This window comes from Psittacula echo, assembly GCF_963264785.1.
Source record: "Psittacula echo genome assembly, chromosome: Z".
NCBI classification, from domain to species: domain Eukaryota; kingdom Metazoa; phylum Chordata; class Aves; order Psittaciformes; family Psittacidae; genus Psittacula; species Psittacula echo.
The window spans coordinates 15,180,987-15,202,117 of record NC_137742.1 but is presented as its reverse complement, the minus strand read 5'-3'; the positions used below and the strand labels follow the sequence as shown (position 1 = coordinate 15,202,117).

The 21,131-nt window shown below is 43.1% G+C and overlaps 1 protein-coding gene across 1 annotated transcript in view; it reads right to left on the bottom strand.

Annotated features, from left to right (window-relative positions):
- Window positions 1-8,284: 8,284 nt before the first annotated feature.
- EGFLAM (EGF like, fibronectin type III and laminin G domains) overlaps window positions 8,285-21,131 on the bottom strand; it is a gene marked incomplete at both ends in the record, with an annotated part of 75,165 nt that continues 62,318 nt past the window's right edge. Inside the window, 6 exons of the mRNA XM_080638645.1 lie at window positions 8,285-8,439; window positions 8,910-9,013; window positions 10,094-10,177; window positions 12,816-12,959; window positions 13,844-13,922; window positions 19,048-19,228. Of these exons, the coding sequence (XP_080494771.1) occupies window positions 8,285-8,439; window positions 8,910-9,013; window positions 10,094-10,177; window positions 12,816-12,959; window positions 13,844-13,922; window positions 19,048-19,228 (747 nt within the window). The remainder of the gene's footprint in view (window positions 8,440-8,909; window positions 9,014-10,093; window positions 10,178-12,815; window positions 12,960-13,843; window positions 13,923-19,047; window positions 19,229-21,131) is intronic.

Genomic DNA, 21,131 nt, shown 5'->3' with positions numbered 1-21,131 from the left:
ATCTCCCTGCAGCTGAGCTGGTCTAATGGTGAGGTGTTACATCAGAGGCTGGGGTTAATCCCTCTGCAGTCTCACCCTCTTCTTGTGACAACACTGCCCAGGTGACTTTGTGGTGCAGCAGAGCAGATGATGTACTTATTTTTTTAATGTGATACCCAACAAAATCTTTAGGTAGGTTTTTGGATGGTCCCGAACCTGCACTTTGACTGTTGCTACATGAAAGCAAGCTCCAGGGGAAGCGCATGCACAACTTCCATGAGAGTGTTCAATATCTTTCCAACTCATTTGGTCTCATGTTGGGCGAAATGTAGTAAGCAAAACTTAACCAGGAACAAAGCAGAAAATGAAATGTTTTCATTTTCATTATTTGAGCTAAGAAAAATTAAAAGAGAAATTGATCAAGCAGGGCAAAGTAAAATAGAAACTGGCAAGGTCTCACATGTTTAGTAGTAAAACAATAAAAAAAGAATCTTTGAACATCACTTTGTCAATATTTCCTTAATGTGATTCAAGAATGGCTTGGGATGGACAAAATTTTATGCTTCATAGCATGTCAGAAAAGTTTTTAACACAGGGGATAGCAAAAAAAGAGGATAAATAACTGAATCGACTCTGAAATCCTACTCGAAGGTAACAGTAATTTGAACTTTGATCCAGTTGTGGCACACAAAAAAGTGGAGCTGATGGAGTCATACAGGTCACCTGAAAAACAAAACAACGTTGTACTACAATGCTGTAACTTTCACAATATATACTGTGAACAGGTTCAATGGGTTTTTTTAGGTCTTTTTATGCCATATTTTTTACAGCGTAAATAATTTGTTTAGAGATGTTTTCATGTTCTGTTTTTACAAAGATTTTAATGGACTTTTGTTTAATACTAGTGAAAATATTGTTTGCCAATTTGAAATAGTCATCTATAGAAAATAATTCTGAGAATAAATCAATAAATCAAGCTGACAAAATAGTCTTCCTAACACACTAAATGTAATCAGTCATTTAACATAATTCTGTTGCTAAATGATACTGAAGTTTTTCAGCTTCCAGATCCAGTATTGCATAAATGTTTCACAATTTAAGCAAAATCATCACAAGGCACTTTAGTGAAGTTGTAGCATACCAAGTAAAATACTGATTCAGCAGTATATCAACAAGAAAATTTATTAGCTAAGCAGTTAAACAAATGCATGCTTGAAAAAGGAAGTGTGGGATCATGGTGGGGAAATAATATTCCAGTGTGGCAGACGACATTTAAGACTAACCTAACCTAAGATACCAACTTTGCATACGTTTCAAACCTAGTTTGCTTGGCTGTTGTAACTCCTGTTGTATTGCTTGGGTGTCTAAAAATATGCATGTATTTAACAATTTTACCATAGTACTGCCATGGAATTTAATAAATATATTTTCTTACACTCTTATATGTTTTCATATTCTTTACTTGCATGTTTATTTTTCAGTAAGAGTTAAATTCTGCTCATGCTCCAATACAAACAGAGGTATTTTAGTTTCGTGCCAGAGTAAATAACCACAGGATCTGGCAAGCATAGCCTTGGCTTCTTGATCGACAGAGCGGGTAGTAGTAATGCAGATACTCTCTGAGCAGCTTCTCAAAGCACACCATGCTGTAGTGCGTACCTACATTGTTCACTGAAGCCTTCTTGTTCCTGCCATGCGGTGTGATGATAGGAAGAAGGCTAGTTGACTTACCCAAGTCCTCCTTGGCTTATGGCTCTAACACAGCTGGGGTTTTGAGATGTTATTTTCTGGCAGGTTTGGGCTGAGGGGTTGCAGAGGTGAGCCAGAGGGTCTCTACTGGAGAGGGTTCTGTGTGGTGGACGTCGCTATTCCAGAGTGAAGGATGTAGTGGCAGGAAGGAGGGGCCAAGGCTTCAGTGTGTTTTAGTGAAATGGCAATGATAGTTCCTATGGTGACTGTAACATTGTAACATGGGCTTTATGTTTGAGGCCACTTACCTCACAGCACTTACTGGTCCTAGAAAGTCATGGAATTTTGTGGCTTATTTAACCACAGATGACGTGGGGGGTGACATGCAGTCTTAGTGTGCACACAGACAGGTGCCACATCACAGCATGTCACATGAAGCCGTCATTGCATGGTGGCATGCTGCTCTCTCCAACTCTTCAGAAGCAGTCTCGAAAGTCAGAGTCATTGGTGCAGCTTACTGGTATGACAGCAACTAGGCATGATGTGTTAGCTACACGGAGTATCGGGCAGGTGTGGAGTCAAGGGTACAAAGTCATTTAAGCAGGATTGAAGAATACTGCTGTGAAAAGTCTGAAACTTGCAGAGCTATAGAAATAGGGAAAAGCTTTGATTGTTCCAAAGATGAAACCACACAGCTGAGCTTGCAAACCCTGCAACTGCTTTGGCCAGTGAAGAACAGCAGGGACAAGTTCAAGACAGGTCTCACTCCATAATCTGGGCCTCAGGTCTAAAAGAAATAAAGGATGATGGTTTTGCAATGTCTTTTGAAGGTATTGGAAGCTGTTCAGTTACAGCTTGTTCAAACCTTGGTAAAACCAGACAAAACCAGTTGGGTTTGGTATTTAACACAGCTCACGGACAGCTGAGGCTCGCTGTTCATTGGCATGGAGGTACTCATTCGACGGCAGCGCAAAGGAACATGGAAGTAGCAGGTTTCTTTGCAGGGACAGAGCTGTGTCACATCCGCTGTGAGTTCAGACCACTTAGCCCAGACTGTGCTCTGCCACTACAGGGCAAATCATAGAATCACACAATGGTTTGTGTTGGAAGGGACCTTAAAGCTTATCCAGTTCTACCACCCTCCCATGGGCAGGGACACCATCCACAAGACCAGGTTGCCCAAAGCCCATCCAACCTGGCCTTGAACACTGCTGGGGATGGGGCTAATGTATGAGAGCAGCTGAGAGCTCAGGCTCTGGGAGAGGAGAGATGGGTCTGACCCCTCCACAGACACCAGCACCCCTGCCTCAGCACAGGACACTCCACTGCAGCAAATGCTCCCCCATGTGCCTTGTCCACATGCAGGGTGTGCCTGTGGGATGCACAGCTGTGCAGCCCCCCACCTGTGCAGATTTACCCACAAGTCAAATCAAGGGGGGGTAGAGTCATGAAGCCAGCACAGATATGAGATGCTGACAGTATCCTGCCATGGATGATTACAATGCACAGCCCCTGTAGGTGAAATACACCAAGGTAGTTGTGAGCTGGAGCCTTTAATTTTGGGCTCATTTATGAGGTACTTGGGAACTACAAATACAAGTACTTCTGCAAAGTAATTAAAATCACAGACTACGAGTTTCACGTAGTGTTGTGGCTGTTGAAAGAAAGTCATGCTACAAAATCACAGCAGCTGAATTAAAAGGCTGGGTAATGACAGAGGGCATAGACTGCACCAGTTTTCACCATCGTGATGAGGGTGGGAAGAGAGATGCAAACCATCCATGTTTTCTGGCCCCATTCCAGCATGCATCCTTATTTTCTGCTTGTCTCTTCTTGTTCTGCAAGTGCTGGCTGCTCCTAAGGTAGCACCAGCTGTAGCATTAGTGTACAGCATTTCTCCAGATTTGCAACTGCAAAAGGTTAATCTCAACACATAAGTAAAGGTTGCTGAGACCCCATGTATGAGCATTTGTTAGTTCTAAAAAAAGCAACCTGTGTTTTGGTAAGAACAATCAGTTCGAATGAAAACTGCCTAAACATGATAAATTGATGATTTCATTTTTTAATTCTGCTTTGCTGATAGTTGTAGCAAGAAAAAAAAAACAACCAAACAGTAGAAAATGGAACTGTAAATAAAATACTAAATATTGCCCGTCCGGTGTCTTCAAAAGACAGGAAAATTGAGGAAAATTCCACCATGTCCACAAAAAGTGACCACAAATGCTGCCGCTATTGCCACTACAAATTATTTAAGGGTCTGCAGAACAAAAAAGGAAGGTTGAAAAGCTGCTGGTTTGTGAGCCTGAACATGGGGTGTCGGTGCTCAGTAGCCCCATTTCTTCCATGCTGTTCTCATATGTAACAGCAAAGTACGGAACTGGAAAACATGACGTGGGGATGGGTGTTGAGAGAACTGGCTCTGTTGTTTTCCTAGAAAGGAAGACTGAGGGAAGCTTAAAAAGAAATAGCAGGGGGAAAGGAACAATGTCATCTTTGTTTATTGTGCACGATAAACAAACTAAAATGCTTTGACAGTGAATGGATATTTGAGAGAAATAGGGACAGTCGGTCACAGCGCTGCCAGGCCGTCTCCATTGCAGGGGTTGGGAAGAGGGCATTCATGGACCTGTTGGGTCGTGTCCTTGGAGAGCAGAGAGCCAGGAGCTCGCAGAGCTTCCTGCACTGGGCTGTTACTCATCTGTGAGACATCGAAACACTGGAGTGGGGACACCTCATTGTCTCACAAGGGGAATAGGGGTGCCTCTGGTGACTTAAACAGACAGGAAAATGGAGCAGTACAGAGGGATGCGCTCACTGGTGCAGACGATGTCTTGACTCAGACATCAGAGTAAGTTACTGCTTTGGAGAAGGAAAATCTCCACTGTATGCACATACACACCAAGAAACAGAATGCTGATATAAAGACACATCTGGCTGATGGGATGTGACTGCTGCCCTCCATGAGTAAACCACAGTTGCAGTTTATCTAGTCTTCTAAAGTGAGGAGATTTGCCCCTTGAGGGATGATGCTGCCATGGAGGGAGCTGGAATGATTTCCCACCTGGCTTATTTTGCTTTATGAACAGAATGAAAAAGTTCAAAATCAAAGCCTGGCTGACAAAATAGTAACTTTTAATAGGCACCTGTGGCAGGCACCAGTGGGGAATAAGCAGCTCCACAACCCTGGGTTTGGGGTAGGTTTCTTCTTCCTTATTTTGCTTCAGGATGACCTGACTAAACCCAGCTGCTGACTCCCAAGTGGCTGATCCCCAGGGTGACGGAGTAGTGGTGGAGAGCAGCAAGATGCAGTGTGCCCTGGGCAAGGTGAGGAGCAAGAAGGGAGTAGCTCTGCCCAACAGCCAGTGCCCAGTGCTAAGCCTAACTCAGATCATCCAAGGCTGGCACCAAGGTGGGCATTTAGACTTAGAAAGTGGAGGGTGTTGTCTTTTGGGATTCATGTGGAAAATCAGGAAGCAAGGTAAAAGCTGCAGTTTTGGGAAGGGGATTAAATTGCAAAGAAAGGCACAAGCACCTGGGACTGCTGGCTTCATTGCTGGTTTGCACAGGTACCTGTGACAAAAAGGACACGTGTTTGTCAGTGGGCAAGAGCTCTTACTGTAGCAGCACCAGGGTCATGCTGGCATCTGATACGGCTTGAATGATAAGTAACATGATTAATAAAAAGCCTTGGAGACACTGAGCAGCACACTCAGGACAGTTCCTGGGAAAACGATTAAGCACTCTGCCATGTGCTATCCACCTTTGCCCAATGCTTCCCTGGCCCAGCTTTAGGGAAATAGGGGTGGTCAAGCCTCCACATCTGGTCAGATGTTTCTAAGTTTCTGTCACCTATTTGCTGCTTAACCCCTTGAGAATAAATCCCTGCCTCTCACCCAGCCCCAAGCTTCACCAGGGAGACAGGAGATGTGGATGTGGGATGCTTCCCTCTTCAGAAGTTTCTCAGACTGTAACAGGATGCAGTAAGGACTTTGTCTTTAAAAGATTCAAACCCCACAGCATCTTTGCTATTCCCCTGCCTGGCTGGCACCATGCAGCTCTGCTGCTTGTGCCCCGTCTGTGCTGCTGCGGGGTGATGCCACCAGCTCCAAATTCCCATGTGGTGATATGCATAGTTGGAAACAGGCATTTAGGGAGCTGCAGTCTGTCGCTCTTCTTTTTCCACAACAACAACAGAGGTATTTCCTACCCACTCTTCCCCTACCCCGCATTTCAAAGAGCAGCTTTTGTTCTGGAGAAGTATGGCCTTGAACTAAAATGCCTGTTATTCTGCAGTAAATTATCTTAAAATAGAGACCTCTCCTGCCATATGTTTATCTTGGAAATAGTCTCCAAACCCTGTGACAGAAATGAAAGGGTGGGAAAGGCAAGGCACATGTGACAGAGTGGAGGTTCATTCTGTTTCTGAACCAGTGTTGTCCCCTGTCACCAGCAGCATGGCAGGACCCAAGGACTAGGGGTACAGTTGGCTGATCTCCCTTCCCTGCCCAGGTCAGGACAGTTCACTACCATCTGGGAAACTCTTTGAGTTGATAAAATGTGAGTCCTCCCTCTCCAGCAGCTGAGCACACGCTGTTTCTGGACACTGCTGCAGGGCTCATGCAGTGGGCAGCCAGCAAGACCTTCAGCCTCTGGAGGTTTCAGTTTTCACCCCTTACCAAATCCTGCACATTTCCCCTGTATATCCCATGGTATCCGGTTCCATTTACTTTCATTTTAAAGCCACATCTTGATCACGTATACTTTATCCTGCTTTTTCTTGACCATGTACTGGCTCCCTAAACCAACAAATATTTTGCTTCCCCTGGGAGGAGAGCCATGAGTGTTTCCAGCTCCTTTGCAAGCTGCTCGTGCCTGCCATGGACAGTTTTTTGAAGTGTGATTTGAACAGCGGGCAGCACACAAGTGCACTTTACATGCTGGCACCACCATGCATTATTCTGCTCCTTTCTAGTTCTAACAAGGGCCTGCATTTGTTTTAGACCTTTTGACCACGGCTGCCATGTCTACAAGGAGCACAAGATCTTCCACCTAAGTGATCAGGGCATCCTTTTCAGTGTGCAGGAGAGGATTTGAGGTCTCCTTGGTAGTTATTTGCATGTGCCGTTATCTAGTATAAGCTATTATTTTTCCCACTCAAGACTGCAGCCGCTCATAGTCACATGAAGATAAGACATGTTTTCGCTTCCATGAAGCCAGGAGCACCCTGGCAAGGTAAAATGGATCAGAAACCTCCTGATATCTTCCTCAAAAGGTTGCTTTTAACTCATCAGCATTCAGATGAGCCCACACCATTGAGAAGGTTTGTGCTCCTCATGCTTCTGGCATGTGGTGAGCCATGGTACACTCCACCAAACAGCGGGTCTCCCTTCTCCCCCCAGTCCCCAATGGCTCACTAATCCTCTTTGAACAAAGAGTTAAGGAAGAAAAATCTCCAAACTATGAAATTCTGGACCATTTCCTTAGTGTCTCAACAGCACTCTGTTTGCCTGCTTAAATTACAGCTTGGCAATCAAGGTTGCATAAGTGTTGGTCCAGTGCCTAGAAAACATATTATTTTAAGAGGACTGTGACCCACCAAGGTCTCTCGCACATCTCTTTTCCCATTTTCAGGAAAAAAAAAAAAAAAAAGGGATTTATAATGCCACAGTAGCAAGCATTTGCTAATTTTTTTTTCTTTTTCTCATCTTTTAATGTGTTTAAGCCAGGAAAGCTTCATAATGTACAATCTTAAACTGTCAAAATTTACAAAACAAAATGAGTGAGATTTAAAACTGGTCATAACACACAAATATCCCCATCAGAACTGTATAATACAGACACTAAGCATCCTGTATAGCAAATTTAAACCACAGGTGACTTTGCTATTTTTAGGAAAGTGTGCAAAGAGCTAATAGTACACCTAAGTGTTAAAAGTTATACCATATAGGCAGGTCTGCTGCTGCTGCTATAAAAAATATACAAGTATAAAATTACTTCTACAAAATCGTTCATTGATTTTGTTGCTTGTAATAAAAAATTAGACTTTCAGAGCTTTCCTCCTGAACAAACAACAATATTTTGAAACCAGTCACTGTAGCTGTTATTTACACAGGATGAAAGATAATTTAGCTAAATCAGAGAGTGGTCAGGAGGACTGCTGTTCCACAACATACATCTGAATGCACAGATACACTGCCTGATGGTGTGTTTGTTGAACAGCAGTCACTGTAGCATTGCAGGGTGGGAGGAATGCAGGTGTTTCAAGACTGCCTTCTCAGGTATTACAAAAGACAACCTAAGGACCACAACAGTCATTGAGCTACTTGCAACATCACACTTTTCTTTTTGCTGTTTGCACCAATGCACTACCTAAACACTTACTGGGAAGAGGGGACGGTTCATACACAAAATACCCGATTTGGTTTGGTCAGAAAAGGACAGGAAAGAAGAGGGAAAAATGTTCTTTTTTTTGAGGGGTTAGGGGAGGCTCCCTTTGGCTCTGTCACCTTCGCAGATGGTGAACGTGGGCTGGCTGCAGAGGGCTGAGGCAGCCAGCTCATGCTCAGCCACACACACAAGAACACGACAGATCCTCAGCACCGGAATTTCTCTCTTGTCACTTGGTCCCACACGTGTTGATGTTCTTCCCATTGGCAGCATCCTCCACCAGTGAGATGTGATAGTCAGTTGAAAGAGTGAGGTGGGAAATGCAGCCTACCAGGCCCCGCATGTACTGCCTGTTCGTGTGCAGGGCTATTTCCTTCATGCCACCTGGGGGAAAGGCAGTGATGAGAAACTCTTCACCAACAAGGGTGTCTGTTCCTGCTTAGCAGCCTGCACAACCAGCAACACCATTAGCCTTCCTAAAGTGCCTCAGAGGTGAATTTTAACTTACTGGTTTCTTCGGGTTTTTTTTAAATCCAGCCTTTAAGCATTTGGAAGTACAGAGGAGATAAGCAGGAGATAATAAATTTTAAAACTTTAACTTGGAGCTGAATAAACTTGCGCTCAGGTTCCCACTGAGGTGTAGGGTTTATACCTACCACTTGCTGTTTGCCTATGTACCTGCTGGGGGTACCACAGCACCCCATGGTGCTGGTCCTTTCTCATACCAGTCCCCCCCATCCCACCCAGGCTGTGGAGGACCAAAGGCTGCCACATGAAGCCTTCACCCTGAGATGGACAGAGCTGGAATGCCCTGCCTTGCAGCTGAGTCCTGAATATGAAGGGTGAGCACTCACCTACATAGAGATCTCCGTTGATGTTTAACTGCCTCATCTTCCCAGGGGATTTACCAGTCCTGGCACCATAATCATCCACAGTTACTTTGCCAGATTGTCCGTCCCTGAAACAAAAAAAACGAACCACCCTCACATATCCCGCCTATAACCAGGCAGGAGGAGCAGCAGCATCTCCTCCTTGCCAGAAGAGCAGGCTGACTCAGTGCTTGGCAGGGTTCATGGCAAAGGCTTGGGACTGGTGTTGGGAAGACCCTCAGACAGCAGTGTGCTAAAGCAACCCAGACCCTTCAGGGTGCTATATTTCCTTCCAGGAACTGAGATGTCAGAGATCTGCAGTGTGTGAGACACATCTGAGGAGGAGAAAAAAACTGGGAAAGAAGTAAATTACACTTGCGGGCAAAAGGGGAGGATGGACAGGTTCTGACATGTTAAAAATCAGATTTAATATAAAAAGAAATCAGCAGAAGCTTCAACGGAAGAGAAGAAATAGACAATAGACAAGCTAAGGCAAAACATAGTTATAAGCAGTTTTGTTTTTTAGTAGAGCTTTTAGGCCACTTCTATTTTATATATGGTCAATAACTACATTGAAAGAAAAACCACTTGATGAGCTCCTATTCTAACTGAATTTGGTAACAAGCTGTGCTGATGTCAGCCTGCGATTTCCAGGGACACAACATCTCACGAAGAGAGGGATGCATGCTTTCCCTGCTGGGCATACTTGCCTCCATGAGGTAATGAGCTATAAATATGAGTTATATATACACTGCAAGATGTCTGCACCTCCTCCAAATAGAAAAAGTAGGCATACACTGTCCGTGCTCCATTGCTTATGCCAGCCCGCAAAATACTCACTGGGGAATTTCAAAACGCAGACATTAAAGTAAAATAGTCTTAACCCAAATGGCATGGGTTTAATAGAATGTCTGTCACAGCCTCAGAGTAGCCCTGTGTGACTTTGGCAGCCTGCCTTGAGCTGTGCCAAGTTGGCACTGTCACTTTTAATACAATAATCTTTGTGTGCATCGTCCTGCAACAGCCAAGTTGCTAACAGTTCAACTCCTAAGAGATGTGAGAGTGTGGAGCTGCAGTGATTCACACCCGACCAGCATCCAAACACGCCAGCCAGCACCTTTAACGGCACGGCGGCTCCAAAACACCTCCCATGAAGCATGGCCACTTACCGAACAGCCTTGACTCTGTGCCACCGGCCATCGCTGAAAGAGCCATTCACCATGATGGAGGCAATGCCGCTGCCCAAGTTGTAGCTACAATTAAAGAGAAAATGTAAATTTTACTGCCTCCCATGTGAACAGCAGCTGCTGCCAGGTTGCTCGGATGTCCTTACTCTGTGTCCCACTTGCTCAGCCCCCCAAGGTCCCTTCATGGCTCAGACCCTAGGGGAAAGAGTGGAGTCCTTTGGAAGCCCAGCAGCAATACACTTATTTTGCAGAGCCAGTCATGGAGCAACAGGCAAAACTCACTCCTGTCCAAGTCAGAGAGGGTACTACCATCCCATGGGAGCAAGAAGGGGGCCTCTGAGGGGCAGTTCCTCCCCAAACCAGGAGGTTATGAAAGTCAGTGACCTACAGACCTTTGGCCTAATTTGAGAAAGTAGTGGGAGGCTGCAAACATAGTTAATAAATAAACTATTACAAGAGCAAATAAGCGGACAACCTATAACAGATCTACAAATCATGTGAATTATAAGCAAGGTTGAGACTTGTGGTGTTAGAGAAGACGAAGTCTAATAAGCAAACTCAGAGATAATAATGAAGTTGCAGCTCAGATTATTTCTTTGGGTTTGCTGGTACTAAAATTACTCAGCAGATGTAATGTCCCCATCATGTTTACTGTTAGGCATCTTAATTTCTGGGTCCCAGAAATTTGGGCCAAATTTCATGAAGGGGAAGTAGATGCTACAGCACAGTGAGCTATTGGGTGCTCAGCTGCCTAAATAACTAGGGTCAATTAGCCTGAGCCAGCCACTGCTGGCCTTGAGCCAGTACCAAACTAGGGAAATTAAAGCAAACATCATTTATCTCTTCAAACAAGGCTGAGCCTGGAATTAAGTTCCTGGCCAGGGTTAGGTACTTGAGAACAGCATGTTAGATCATGAACAAAATGGTCCTAAACTTGACTCCTCTCCAGAGGCTTACGTGAGTCTCAAGCAAGCATCTCCTTTTACCCAGGATGCAGATACCTCTAGATTGAGAGCTACAGAATGTTTGGGTGTTCACGATTGTATCTAAATGTTAGACCTTTGGTAACAAAAATTAGATTAATATCCCTAACGGAAGGGGATCCCCTACAATAGTGATATAACCTTATACAGACGCAGGGAAAAACAGAAAGGATTTACAGCAGCAGTTACAGTGTACAGAGAACCTACTCTGTTAGGCCATAGAAAAAGGGAAAGAAAAGGTATTTTTGAATTTCAAACTGTACCAGAACACAGATATCTGATTTTGGGCTGTAGGAAAATACTTCTGACCAATTCAAAGCACTGATATTCTCCTCACCTCACGTCTCAAAAAGTAGTAAGGTAGCATGAAGATCACTCTTTCTGAAATGATACTTTTTTTCTGCATTTGTCCTTTCAGCATCTTCTTTGATGCTTCCTTTCAGCATGCAGTGGTAGTTTATGAGAATTTTAATTTGGGATCTTAATTTTTCACCTGCCTATATGTGTATGGAAGGTACACATACTTCAATAAAAGTTAGCTGCTTCAGTCTAAAACCTTTGTGTGTCTTCATCTCTGGGAGATGGCAATAACCCTAATACAAATGCATTGTGCCTAGAAAAAAGACACAATGGAGTGGCCACTTACATATGTTGGATGCGTTCTCAAAGACGTTTAAAAAAATGCACCATTTCTGCAAAATCAGTTCCTTGTTTATAAAACAATGAGGAAACTTAAGAGTTTTTGCAAAGTTAGCCACAGAAAATCTTGTAAAAATTAATTTAAATAGAAATGTGTGACTTGTCTGCATGGTCCATGGTACCAAAAACCAACCAGGTAAGTCATCCAAAAGACAGCTTCAAATTAGCTTAAATGATTAACAAAATCTTTGTCACATAATCAACAATGTCTCACAACAATCCATAATAATGATGGCATTTTTAGTTTGTTATTTCAATATTTGTCTTACACAACCTAAAAGGGGATTATGAGGAAAGACAGGGCTTTCAAAAGGCAGGAGTCCCAAAAAAGCACCATGCAAAAAGTTAGTCTGCCTAAGTTTCTGCAAGGGAGAAAGTGATTCTGGAGAGACAACACAAGTTTGGCCCAACATTTCTCAACACAATTTCATCTTTTGGACAGTAGTATTATTTGTTCCTTGTTTAAGGAACAAATAATATAGAGGTTCTGCAGATGGTGACAGTAACAAAGCCTGGTGATAGCTGGTTTGTGTCACAGGTTTGGATATCTGGGGGTTTGCGAAGGTGGGAGCCCTGTTCCCATGTGCATTCCCTGGTGCACAGTGAGCCTGCAGTGATCATGGGTGTCAGCACGGTTTTTCATTGACCCCTGCTCTCTCTGTAAACTGTATACCTGATCTGCTTAACTGAGATAGCAAGAGCTTCAAGAGGCATGGGGGGAGTTACTGGCAGCACTCGTATACTCATAAGGTGACTTTTAGAAAATCACTTTAAGAAATGGATGTTTTAAAAACTGGGAGGGAGAAGGGGAGGGATGGATGGAGCAGGAATGATGTAAAGCTCGCAGCACATTACCTCTTCAACTCACATCCTTCCCCAGACAATAATGAGACCCATCACTGAACAGAACCTTGAGGATATAATTGTCTCACACTGTACCAAAAGATAAGTAGATATGTTGTGACAATTCCTTTGAGCCCTTAGTGTATTGTGTGCAACGCAAATAAGGAGAAAAATTTTACCTAAATATTAACACTCCATCTTGAAGGCCTAGGGAAATGAAATCACTGTTAGGTCGCATGGGACTGTCTCCCCTCCACATCAAAAGACCATCCTTCATTGTGGTTTTAAACCTCATGAACACATTTGTTCTTGATCCTGATACCCTGTTTAATATAGAAGAAAGAAATAATAGTAAAATATTGAAACGGGACTGTCTGCTCTCAAAAAAACCATAAAAGATATATTTCTTCTTCAGTGGTCTTGAGGGTTACTGTCTTGCAACTTGCCTACATGCTGATGCATGAGGGATGCTGGTTCACACCCGCATTTCCAACATTTTAGAGTAGGGGAGTTGAACTTGTCCCCCCAAAAGCCCGAACACAATAGATACTTTGTTAATCCACACAAATAAGACACAAGTAAGAGAAAATCCTTCTTCTCCCAAGCCTAGTGAAAAATTCAATCCAACAAGCAAATTTTGAGAACATTCAGTAGACTGGTGCCCTCAAAAGCCAGTTGGAGAAGCTTAAGGAGGGCAAATCAGAAAGTCCTGGTAGGTGAGACATACCAAGCTGCAGGTGAGCACATCTATGAAGCCTTCACCAGCCAATGGCTGACATACAGACAGATGGAGGAATTTCTTGAAACAATCCCAAATTTGCTGGAAATTAGGCATCTTCTAAGGTACAGAGCAGCCAAAAAGAGATTTAGGTACCTAAATTTTACTCTAAAGCAGAAGTTAAAATCCTTAATCTCTTTACAGATGCAGGCTCTGGATGTCTGCTCTTTATTCTCAAAAAGCTCATACCAGTCCTTTCCCATGCCAGACGTACACTGTGCATGCCAGGTCTTTACAGGTTGCAATATATACTCAGATATGCTACCAGAGCCATAAACATATGCATGGAAAATATGTCTTTTTCCTGAAATTTAGAAATATGGCAAATGCAGCTTAAAACACATAATTATACAACGTCCTCCCACATGAGGCTCCTAGCATTATAATGGTTTACAAACAGCGTATTAATGTTAACAGTATAAAAATTACCTTTTCAGGATATCTGGATTATCGTATGTGAGGTAACTGCGACCAATAAATTGAGGGATTTCAATTGCTTCTGTAATGGCTGAAAAATAAATAAAAAGTCAGAGATTAGTATCAGATAGCTGACATGGAAATGGAAGTCAAAAAACTGAGACAAGATTGTTTTATTGATACACTCCCATACTGGTAGGTACCTGCTGGTGGCACAGAACTGAGCTGAACTTTCACTGGTTTGCAAAAAGGCACCACCAGTTTGTTCCTAAATGCTGGGGCAGTAGTTGAGGTTGTTGAAACTACTGACAGCTACTTGGAGCCTTCATATCATGGGACTAATGTATTGCTCCACCATAAATATTAGCACAGAAAAATAAGACGTGTGGGGGAAACTGAACATTTTATTTTATCCCTATTTCTACATTCCTCGATTCAATGTGTTGTTCAAGCACTCTCCTGCCAAAGCTTGTGCATGGACTACCCTTTGTTCTTAGCCTAAGAAACTCCCCCCTGACTTCATGGAGCACCATGTCTAGGAGGCAGCACAGGCAACCTATGAGCTACCCATTTTCTCCTTTTGTGTATGTAGCTTTGCATATCATGGCTGCTAGATGCACTCTAGGGCACAGAACGGGAGGAGACTGTCTCCTAAGAAGACATAGAGGGTGCCCCTAATCACTTTCATAGAATCATAGAATAGTTAGGGTTGGAAAGGACCTTGCAATCATCTAGTTCCAACCCCCCTGCCATGGGCAGGGACACCTCACACTAAACCATGTCACCCAAGGCCTCATCCAACCTGGCCTTGAACACCTCCACGGATGGAGCATTCACAACTTCCCTGGGCAACCCATTCCAGTGCCTCACCACCCTCACAATAAAGAACTTCCTCCTTGTATCTAATCTAAACTTCCCCCGTTTAAGTTTTAACCCTTTACCCCTTGTCCTGTCACTACAGTCCCTCATGAAGAGTCCATCCCCAGCATCCTATAGCCCCCCTTCAGATACTGGAAGGCTGCTATGAGGTCTCCACGCAGCCTTCTCTTCTCCAGGCTGAACAGCCCCAACTTTCTCAGCCTGTCTTCATACAGGAGGTGCTCCAGTCCCCTGATCATCCTTGTGGCCCTCCTCTGGACTTGCTCCAACAGTTCCATGTCCTTTTTATGTTGAGGACACCAGAACTGTACACAGTACTCCAAGTGAGGTCTCACGAGAGCAGAGTAGAGGGGCAGGATCACCTCCTTCGACCTGCTGGTCACGCTCCTTTTGATGCAGCCCAGGATACGGTTGGCTTTCTGGGCTGCGAGCGCACACTGAAGGTGTCTCATGTTCACTTTCTCATTAACGAACACCCCCAAGTCCTTCTCCACAGGGCTACTCTGAATCTCTTCTCTGCCCAACCTGTTGCTGTGCCTGGGATTGCTCTGACTCAGGTGTAGGACCTTGCACTTGGCATGGTTAAACTTCATAAGGTTGGCATCAGCCCACCTTACATAGCATCTCCCATTTCTCTAGGGACAGCCCCTGCTACAGCTGTGGTGTATATACAGCTGCTGGTATGGCAGCATGCATTGCAACCAGTCCTGGAGCTGCTGTACTGCTGCCATGGAGAAGACTTTGGCAAAATAGCTCAGATGTATAATATAAACCACTGAATATCGCTGGTATACAGCCTTCAGTAGACTATGAGCACTGGCCTGAACAGATTTTCTTTCACATGAACATCCTATAATTTGCTCCTGATCTTTCATGACTGACTGCTGCATTAATAAAAGCCAGTTTTATGAATTCCTTAAAATAGCTTTCTTCATCCTATTTTCTTCCTGAGAACTAATCCCTTCAATCCACAACTAATCCCATCTATATAAATTTCAAGCTTTTCAAGGCATGGATGCTGGCTTTCTTTGTGCAATGCAGAGGCTGGCCAGGCTTTAAGAGCTCACTGTAACACAGATATGCAACAATTGGTGTAGTCCGGCAGCCAAAAAACAGCAATATGCAATTTAGCTCTAAGTGCCAAGACGGGGAATTTTAAATGGTGACAAATGCCTGTTTTCATCCGTAGTGAAATCAGGAAAGCTGCCTAATGTGTCTAAAGAAACCACCACAGGCGGTCCACAGCCTGCAGCCTGCCAGCATCATCGGAAGATTGCAAAAGATGTGTTACACTTGGCCAGACATTCCTTGCCAGGTCTGACGCTTTCTGCACTGGACAGTTTCTGACCATGGTGGATGGCAGCAGAGCGTGAAAGGAGCCCTTCTTCCCCCATCAGATCCCGCACTGGCACTAGAGCTCTACTTCTCCTGCCATCAGCAGGTAAAGGTGCCTGTGCCTCTGATTTCCTCTGATTTCCTCTGTGGAGCTTGATGTGCATTTATCTCTGCTTGCTCTTCTCTATGCTTGTCACTTGCTGCACTGAATTTGACACTAGAAAACACAAGTAAATTTTAGCAGTACCCTTGATGCATGCAGAGTCTTTGCTGGAACTGGGCCAGTAAGGAGACCTAGGACTAAACACCTTCAGTCTGTTCATTGCAATTCATCAGAGAGGCAACAAAGCTCTCATGACAACTAGGAGTCAGCTTTGATCTGCAGGGCAGCCTGAAGTAGCACTTACACCTATGAAGCACTCAGCCAGCAGCCTGGCTCTGCTGCTTTGCCAATAGAGGCACCAGCTCTACAGCCACTACTTCGTAGGTGTTCTGGATGAAGTTTAAAATTTCATCAGAATGAGATTTAAGGATGTGCTATGTAACACCAGAATATATTTTATCTTATTGACAGAAGCTTGCCAGACTTAATAGAAATTCAGCTCCAGCTTGCTAGAGCAGACACACAATGACAGAGCAGTTTTCACATCAATTGCATTACTTACTGTTTAGGCAGTAACTTCCACACTCTGCAGTGAGTCAGCACAAAACAAAACAAGAACATTGTCATTTTATTTTTCTATAGCATAAAAATATCCCTTTTTCCAATTTCATGCCCACCTTTCTGCAAATATGTGATCTTTGCTTTCCATTTGCATAAGCAACTATAACCATTTATGAAGGTAGCATGTTTTGCCTCAAGTATTTATATCTGCCTGCTCAAAATACACAAAGGTGCAGACAGGTAGGACCAGCACTAAACCCCTCTGCTAGTCCTAGTTTTCAAATCCCAGTGATTCACCTTGGTTTACCAAGGGATCAATTCTAATCAGAGGAAAGCAGAAGTTTAGCAGTTTGCTGTGCTACTGCATCTTACAATTAAATATAAAAATACCTTGAACACTCCCCACATCTTGGATAGAAAATATAAACCACAGTAATACAAGTGAATACTCTATTGAATCCTCAGCTAACAATCCACTACCGTATGAATCAATATTTCACATACCTCATACCAGCATCATTTTAATTGAGTTTTGTAAGTGGCATGTATAATTTTGGAGAATTAGGTGCAATCCCTCACAAACACTTTTTTTTTCCAGGATGTGGGGTTATAGCAGCCCACCAGCCTCTCACAGACCAGCCAAGTGCACTAACCAAAACCCTGTTCTGAAATAGAAATAGAAGCGGACATACACATGCCTCCTGTCTTAGATGTGCTACTGAAGAGAAAGAGGTAAGAATCCTGAGAAATCTGCTCCAGATTCATCAAGGCGGTTGTGTTCTCAGGTTCAGGAGGGGCCCCCATGCTCTCTGTGTATCCATCAGCAAAAACCTGGATATTCAATGGCAGCTGAGGCTGCACAAGTGGAGGGGGGTTGAGAGGCACCTGAACAGCAGCCACAGGGAGCAGGAACATAAGACAGGTGACTTGTGCTTTTGGACACACTTAAAAGTCAATAAAAGTTGGATTCACACAGGAAGCAACACCCAGGATCCAAAGGCATAAGGCGCTTCAGACTGCCTCTGGAAGCCTGGACACCCATTCAGGGTACAACAGGGAGGAGAGCCTGAGCAGCAGCACCAGCAGCTCAGCACACTGCTCTCAGTGAGTAGCACAGGTCAGAAACAGAGGAGCTGTGAGAAGCAATGCACAGGAGCTCATCAAACAGGCGGGCAGTCACATACTCAGGCTGCAAACCGTTCGCTCTTCCTGACTCCCCTGGAGACCCCATACTGCTGCAGATACCATCTTGAATGGAGTAGCTTAGCACCCTGCACACACCTAGAAAGCCAAAATCACAATCCTTCCTGTCCCCACAGAGAAGCCAGGATAAATGACGTTGCTCCAGCTATTAGTTAGACCACAGTAACGTAAGTGAAGGGATTTCTTGCATTGTATTTTAATAAAATGTTTTTGTTCTAAGAGTGTGTGGGGGTTTTTGTGTGTGTGTGTTGTTTTTTGTTTGTTTGTTTGTTTGTTTTGTTTTGTTTTTAAGGAAAAGACAATCTATTCCTTGGAATTTAACCAAAACCACTACTTTAAACTTTGAAGTCTGTGCCTGTGAGAAATGAAGGAGTGTGTGAAGACAATAATGTCACAGCTCTTTTGAACCGAGTTTGCTGTTGTATTATAAAACCTTCCTTCAGGAATTTTTCAAGATCAAGACTGACAGAAGGGAAACATCTCCATCTAGCGGAATAACCTGAAGCACATTTTTTTTAACTCATGGAATCTGAACACTTTCCTGAATCTGAGGTTTGAACTCAGTTTGTACAGTGACTGATGAAAGAAGAATAACGTGCATCTGAGCAGCTTTTCCTCCTTGGTGGTCTCCATTGCCATATCAAGGTAGGGTATGTGCAGAAGGTGAAATTACCAGCAGAGTAGTCAGTGTCTAAAAAAGAACTAGACCTTTCTGTATATGAGAACATCGTTTGTTGTGAGCCCTAGGGAGGATAAAATTACAAGGTTTATCGATGCTCATGCTTCAGGATGTAATACAATCACTGGCTGGAGAACATTGGCCAGAATTTCCCCTTTGTATAGGACTGCATAATTAGGGAGATATATGAAGTGTTCAGTATTGGCTATCATGAGCAATCAGATACCAGGCTGCTATCTGCAGCTCATAGCTCTGTGCTCGGATAACAGTTACCGTGTTCCTAAATAACAAAATGAATTCTTCTCTGGGTACATGGAATGTGCATGGATGCAAAGGGAGCTCTGGCCTCCAACTTTTCTATTTCAAGGGATGTGCTCAACAGCAGCTGTAGGTGCTAAATCTCTCTTATTTTTGTGATCAGCTCCAATCTCTGGATTGAAACACCGCCTTTGTTACCTTTTTGGCAGTGTTGACCATCGAAGCCCAGGGGACAGTCACATTCATAGCTGTCCTTCTTGGGGACGCAAGTGCCTCCATTTGCACATGGTGAGCTCACACAGGGGTGGGCAGTATTCGCTAGGTTGATTCCGAAGGTGAAATCCTGTTTCACATCAATTGTCCGGTCATTCAAGATAATCTATTTGTTAAAAAAAAAAAAAAAAAAAAAAAAAAAAATTATGAAGAAAATAAAAAAAGAAGGAAAACACACACTAAAATCTCCTGAATTCTCAGTATTGTACTGCTCATTAGAAGACTCCTCCAAAACACTTCAGAGAAATGTCACACCCTCAAAATGCAGGTGAAAACTCTATTTCTAGTACTGTGTGTTTTTCCAGTCACAGGTGTCCAACTCATTCTGTTGTTCACCCAGGCCCACTGGAGATTAATATCTTTTCTGTTTTGTGACAACAAAGACAAAAGGCAACCCTCATATGCAGTGAAACTGTGTGCGGTAGGACAGTAAAATCATATAAGCACGCTGAGGAAAAGCATTTCTGAGATCAGGAAACCCTCAGGAGACAAGTGTTGACAACAGAAATGCTAAGCAGAACAGCTTGTTTTTCACATTTTCTATGGCTTTCTAGTATCATATCTTGCTTGAAAGATATGAAAGAAGCCAAAGTTAAGATGGATTAAAACATAATTTATGATTTCACAAAACCGTTTGTATGTAAACTGAAGATACTTGTTAAATGCTGTTTTCAATGTGTCAGCAACATATGTTCTGCAATATAAACTGACATTTGTATGATCTCAGCTGATATCTTGGCAGAGAGGTTACACGTGGGTATGCTTCTGATCTTGGTTACATCAAAATAAGAAGTTCATTTTCACAAACAAATAGATTTTAAGGCCGGAAGTGAGAATGGCAATAGTTATTCCAGCTCCTGCATAACTCAGATGATGCATCTTAAAGGGACCTACTACAAGGAGGGGTTGGATCAAGCATATATATTCTGTTTGAAACAGCACTAAACAACTCCAACAACAGGAAAACATCCAGTCATGCTGTAAAGATAGACCAGCGAAGACTTCACTACCTTTTCAGCTTCTTTGTAACTTCTGGCTACATTTCTAAAGTTTAACAAGCCCCCATTCCTAAAAAGTATGTCTCATTTCTTGGCTTAAACTTATCTTCAGCTTCCAACTATTGTCTCTCATTGTGCCTTTTTCTGCATCATTTCAGAGCCACGTACTCAAGGAAATCTGATTAAGAACTAGCAGACCACAATAAAGTCACTTCTTAGCTTTTTTCTTTTAGTAAACTAAAGAGATTGTTATCTTAGATCTTTCTATACACTGCATGTTTTCAAGTAGTTGGTGGTGTTTGTACCTCTATTTCTATACAGTTCTTCAAAATTCTGCCAAGAATAAACACAACAGTCAAATAAGAGTCTCCCACTGCCTAAAAGGCAGGCAATACTCTTCCCCGATACCCCATTCATTCAGACCTTTGAGAAGGCAAACCCACCTTCCTAACCATATCACAGAACTAAGGGTTCACATTCAGAGTTTCCCAATACTTAAGAATGCTTCTGTAGTCTAGGGTACAACCCTCACCTTGTAAGTGTGACCTATGTTAACTGCTCCTACACTCCCTACCTCACACTCCAAAATGCACTGTATTTAGTCAAGCCCACTTTTCCAATTACGTTTGTGTGACTGACCTGTTCTCATCACTATTACATAGTTCCCAGCTTTCTTGAGCTTCATGTTCTTTGCTGGTCAGCTGACAAAGATGGTGAAAAATGTTCAACCAAGTGATGAAACCATTTGCACTGAACTGCAGTTACCTTTCTGCCCTTGATCAGTTTTTATAAGATGCATTACTAAAGTTTTTTATTTGTTGAATAAATCTGATGCAATAATTCACTCATTTAAAACTCTGACAATTCAGTTACAATAATTCAGCTTTATCTGAATAATTTTAAGTATGCCTGAGAGTAAATGGCAGTTCAGTTTGAACTTTCTTCGGATTACATATTAGGACTTATTATGATTTTACAGATTTGTTCTCTGGATGAGAACTGCATGCAGGC